The sequence below is a fragment of the Cryptomeria japonica genome, chromosome 7, assembly GCF_030272615.1.
Source record: "Cryptomeria japonica chromosome 7, Sugi_1.0, whole genome shotgun sequence".
In the NCBI taxonomy this organism is placed as follows: Eukaryota; Viridiplantae; Streptophyta; class Pinopsida; order Cupressales; family Cupressaceae; genus Cryptomeria; species Cryptomeria japonica.
The window spans coordinates 855,685,041-855,690,799 of NC_081411.1; the positions used below are offsets into that span (position 1 = coordinate 855,685,041).

The window sequence follows — 5,759 nt, forward strand, 5'->3', positions numbered from 1 at the left end:
CCTTGAGCAATTTTGCTAGAACTGTGGGGATGCAAGTTAACATCAGCAAAACAAAAGTGATGATTTTCTCTACCAAAAGAAAACATGACCGACATGTGTTCCATTTTGAAGGTAATACTCTTGAAGAAGTAACGTATTACAAGTACCTTTGTATTGACTTCAACAAAAACTTAAGTTGGGAAGGGTGCAGAAACAAGAGAGTTCTGGGAGGGTGGAAAGCGTTTTATGCCTTTCAGAATAGGTGTAGAGAGGCTGAGTTATGGGATTGGAAGACCTTTCAAACTCTTTTTCGTCTTTTAGTGCTTCTGATTGTCCTTTATGTCCGTGAAGTGTGGGGCAACAGTACTTCTGTCTTGCAATGGAAACAAATTGATAAAATTCAAAAATGTTTGATTACAAACAAGTTCAAGCTTAAAATTTAGTATCTTATGGCATTATGTTAAGTGAAGTGGGGGCAGCACCCATTGAGGCTATTGCTATGACGAGACTCATAAGTTACGTAAAAAGAATCGAGAGAATGGATGAGGACCAATGGCCTAGGATTGTCTTTAATGATACTCTATGCAAAAGAAAGAAGACTTGGATGCAACAAAATAACAAATGGTTAAGTAAATGGAATATCTACTTGAACGCGTGCCCCACCAATAGCAAGGAGATAAAAGCATTTGTTATAGACAAGTTTCGCAAGTGCACTTGGGATAAAAACCTTGGGAGAAAGAAAAAATACTATATTGAAGAGTTTAACCCCACTTGTAATTATTAGCAAAAGACGTACATAGGGGCCAATATTCCTTGGAGAGCCAAAATCCTTATTGTTCAATTAAGAACTATTTCTCGCCAGTGCCGTAGTGAAACCGGTCGTTGGAAAATTCCTAAAGAAGTTTGGGAGGAGAGAGTATGCATTTTCTACTCAACGGGTAAAGTGGAAACGGAAAAACACTTCATTTTAGAATGTGAAGCTTTCAAGGACAACAGGGACAGCTATATTAACATCTTGATAGCTAACTCTTGGGACAATCTACTCAGTGAGGGAATTGTTGAGAAGTTGGGAGAACTTATCATCACGTTGCATAAGAAGAGAGCTGAAATACAGAGGGCAGTGTTTAATCCAATGTGATTGACAATTTTGTCCCATAAACTATATTTAATTTCATGAACGTTAAAATAATTTCTTGAACGTTAAAATAATTTCTTCTTCTTCTTCTACACTTCTTCTTCTTCTACACTTCTTCTTCTTCTACATGCAATGCACACGTTGTTACTCCATATAGACTCACTCCCCCACGACATATATCTTTAAAAACACGTTTATCTCGCATACCAAATACCATTAACCTCTTCACCCTAAAATACACAGCGTCTTTGTATTCCCCGCGCTTTGGGCCACACCACTTTCTAACTAACCCCAATAATATATAACTGGATTTAAACCCTGAATTCAGTACACTGATTTGGGAAGCGGTTTAAACCAAAGGTGAACAGTTTATCCATTTATTTAATTCAACACTCGAGAACTGCAGGCCTTTATAAAGCAAGACTGTGAAGCAAAGCCCAAAGCAAAAGGCAAAGAAGAATTTCAGGCATAGAAAAAAACCTGTCTGTAGTAAGAATGGCGGACAAAAATGCAGCAGAAGATCGGATAAAAGGCCTCTGGACTCCACAGGAAGATTCAGTACTTCACACTCTCGTGGAAAAATACGGCGCTCGCAACTGGTCAATGATAAGCAAGGAAATTACAGGGCGTTCTGGGAAATCATGCAGGCTGAGGTGGTGCAATCAGCTGTGCCCACGAGTGGAGCATCGCCCATTCTCCACCGCCGAAGACGCCGCCATTATCGAAGCTCAGCGCCGCCATGGTAACAAATGGGCCGCCATTGCCCGCCTCCTGCCTGGCCGCACTGACAACGCTATCAAGAACCACTGGAATTCCACCCTCCGCCGCCATTTACTTCCACAAGATCCCATTTTGAGCACCAATTTGTGCAGGAAGCGGAGCAGAAGTTTCAGTTTCGGGGATTCCGGGGATGATGGTGAGTCTCGGGAGCTCAAGACGCTGAATTTCATCGAATCCCCGGTGGGTTCTGATAAAGACAGGGATTTTAATGGGGATGTCAGTTTTCTGGAATCAGGCAGCCCGGGATCGAGCTTTAATGGCTGCGACTCTCAGAAAGCCCCTGAAGAAGAAAATTCTTCTTCATTGTTGGCGAGTTTCGATCCCCCGACCTCGCTTAGTCTTTCGCTGCCCGGAAGCGAATTTGAGAACAGGGGCAGAGAATGCAGCTGCCCGCCGCAACAGAGCCGCCATAGCCCTGGGTCTTGTGAATTTGTGTGTGATCAACAGCAGCTTTTTATGTCATTTGTTGAGGGGAGTGGTGGGTGCTTGAGAGCAGAGGATACTGTGTATATGATGGCGGCCGCCGTCACAAAGGCGCTGCCTTTGATGTATGAATCGTCTTCTGGCGGCGGTGTGTTCTGTATTTTGCAGGAAATGATCGCCAAGGAGGTGCGGGATTATATTAATGGATCGCAGTGTTCAAATCGAGGGGCATCCATTTTCAATTCTGTTGGTCCAGAGCTTAGGTAATTAGTATGGGATTAGAATGTTTTCCCTGATCCAAGAGAAGGGGATTTTCAGAATAAATGAAGCCACGAAATGTAAATATCGTCTTTATGGACATATATTTTAGCAGAATACTTTCTTCACTGTATGTCTTGTACAGAAGACCAATCTTTTTATTATACATAACAGCAGGGCAGTATGAAATGAGTTACAGTCAACATGTTTATATTTTCATCGCTTTTTGACAAAGAAAAAAACCTCCCAACCAGTTCGAGTCGAATTTCGGAGGAAGCCTAGATTAAAAAATTTACTATTATTTTTATAAATAGTTTTTGAGGTCATTCACAAATTTATTTTTGCTATTTAATATGGGAGCACCTTTTTTACTATTATTTTTTTAAAGAGGTCATCGACAAATTCATTTTTGTTAGCGGATATAGGAGCACAAGAACCTTTTTTACTTTTACTTTTATAAATAACGCTTTTTGATGGAGGTCACCCACACGAGAAATTGAATTACTTGTGTAAGAGATTTGTTTGCGTTGTTTGGCATGGGCAAAGAGAATTTAGACTTAAGGGGGTGGGATGAAATCTAGACGAATTGTGATGGGGAGAAAACAAATGGGTAGCATGCAGAGGGAAAGGGAATGAAGACAACCACAATAAGGATAAACCTATGATCCAAAAAGTTCTTATGGCTCCAAGCTCTATCCAGACTACAATAATAACTCTAAAGTGAAAGCAAGGGAGAATGCAAGATTGATGGATGCAAAGATTACAAAATGTTTTTCTTCAAATGGAAGGGAAAAGGTTTCATACATAAGTTCTTGGTGGCGTTTGAGGCTAGCAAATGTAAGAAATGGGTAAGAAAATAATAAATGACTCAAATTAAAGTTTTGTGACAAAATAAACAAATGACATACTACTTTTTTTTCTAGATAAGTGACATACAAAAAGACACTCATGTTCTTAGGAAAGCTACTCGGATCAAAAAGTGGATGGAGGTGTTTTCATGTCCTTGTCATCTTTACACAAAACAAAGAAAAGAGTCTATGTAAAAAAGACATAGACTAATTAAATATTAAGTGAAAGAAGATAAACATTCAATAAGAAGAATAAACAAGACTTACATAAAGACTTTAAAAAACATGGAAAAAAATATCACAATCATATAAAAAAGCACTGAAAGTACTTTAAAAATATTAAATATTCTGCCCCCTTCGTCTCTTGAGTTAAATTGACTGCATGACTTATCTCACAAGCTTATTCTTGTCCCTCACTTTCAAGCAAAGATACATACAAAATATCCTATCACCTCAGAAAAAGCTTAGATGATTCCATGCTCTCCATTTTCAAACTTGTATAGTACAAAATTTATAAATAGATAATTTTTTCCTCCACTAACAAATATAGATTTCAAGGAAGTGGATCTTATCAAATATTCAATGCAACTAACTATTCAAATTATTTAATATCTCCTCTTTTAATTATAGTTTAAAACATATAAATTACAATATTCAAATCAAATATAAAAAAATATCACAAACAAAATGATTTGATAAATTAAAATCATTTAAAAATCAAATCTTATCCAATCCCATTTTCAAAAATTCAATCCAATCATTCCCAATTTCCCACCGATTAAACTCCAACCTTTTATTATTATAATCCAACTTTATTAAAAGATTACACAACTGTTACCCAAATTCCCGGTCGTCACTCAGCCGTCAAATCTGTCTGCGCGGACGAAGTTGAGAGTGACGGCCAATCAGTTTGCATGACGTAAGCAGAAAAAGAAAATTAAAGCATGTGATATGTCCCCATCGTGAGGTTGCGTGGAGGCGTTACCTTTCTAGTTTCGAGGCAAACGTCACCATCAAATGAGCTGGCACTGTTGACGCAGCTCTTCTAGATAACATCAGTGGCGGGCCCCGCAACGGCACGTGTCACAAGAACTTTGGGCCGTTAAGGCAGGACAGCCTGGCAAGTGGCAAGTGGCTGCTGAGTTGGACCAATTAAATCCATGTTGACCAGATATTTTTCAAAATTCCAACTGTATAGAAAACGATTCTTTAAATAAAGCGAATTTATTTATTAGCGGTCTGTTTGAATGGAGACGTAACGTAAAGCTAAGCCGCAGTTTTTTTTTGTTTGTTGGAATCCAGGCTGTCATATTGCACACGTGTCATTTCTGCAATCCGACGGCGGGATTTCAACCACTTAAAAAGCTGCCTGTTTAGTATATGTTTTGTCCAATAATGATTAAGGTTAGTTATTTTATCAATTTTAATTGGTTGATAAGTCAAATATGTTGTGCTTTTGAAAAAAATAAGGATAAATCGTTTCTTTCAACTCCTAGAAACAATCATTTACAAATTATAATTTAATAATATTATATTTATAATTAATATACTTGATATTAATTTTCTATGGGAATTGGGATGGTATGGTAGATAAAAGTAAGTAGTCAATCTATGAAATCATTCTTTTGTTTGAGTCAAAACATGCTTACAAACATAATCAATATATAATATTATATAATATTGGCATTTGCATCGTGAATAAGTGTAAAAGTTTTGTCAATAGAAAATAACATATAATAATAAATATCGTTTATATATTAAAAAATTAATATAATAGAATTATTATCATGAAATCAACAAGACAATATCAAGCTAAGTGGGTGCGACTCTTGGAAAAAATCATATGATTAAGTGCAAAGTAGTATTAGAATGGGCCACCTCTAAGGGACTTTATGAATATCACCAAGAAACAAAAGTACTATATAATACTAGCATTTACATCGTGAACAGGTGTAAAAGTTTTGTCAATAGCAAATAACATATAATAATAAATATCATTTATATATTAAAAAATATAATATAATAAAATTATTATCATGAAATCAACAAGACAATATCAAGTTAAGTGGGTGTCTCTTGGAAAAAGTCATATGATTAAGTGCAAAGTAGTTATTAGAATGGGCCACATCTAAGGGACTTTATGAATATCATCTAGAAACAAAAGTACTAAATGAACTATTCATATTCATAATAATTGGATTCTTATGAACCACTACTCATAAGATATAAATAGGTAAATTTGACTCAAAAGATATACAATTAAATCTTATAAAAATGTAAGATAATATTTCTTATAATAATTGATCTAAATTAAACATAAATTATAAGTATTTAAT

General features: G+C 36.2%; 1 protein-coding gene across 1 annotated transcript; it reads left to right on the forward strand.

Moving 5' to 3' along the window:
* The first annotated feature begins 1,442 nt into the window (after positions 1–1,442).
* LOC131028970 (transcription factor MYB44) lies at positions 1,443–2,703 on the forward strand. The gene has a single exon (XM_057959355.2). It carries the CDS (start codon positions 1,610–1,612, stop codon positions 2,582–2,584), a length of 975 nt encoding a protein of 324 aa, XP_057815338.2. The 5' UTR covers positions 1,443–1,609; the 3' UTR covers positions 2,585–2,703.
* Positions 2,704–5,759: the final 3,056 nt, after the last annotated feature.

Bases quoted from the DNA above. Each gene is read 5' to 3' on its own strand.
- LOC131028970 (XM_057959355.2), top strand. From the start codon at position 1,610: ATGGCGGACAAAAATGCAGCAGAAGATCGGATAAAAGGCCTCTGGACT.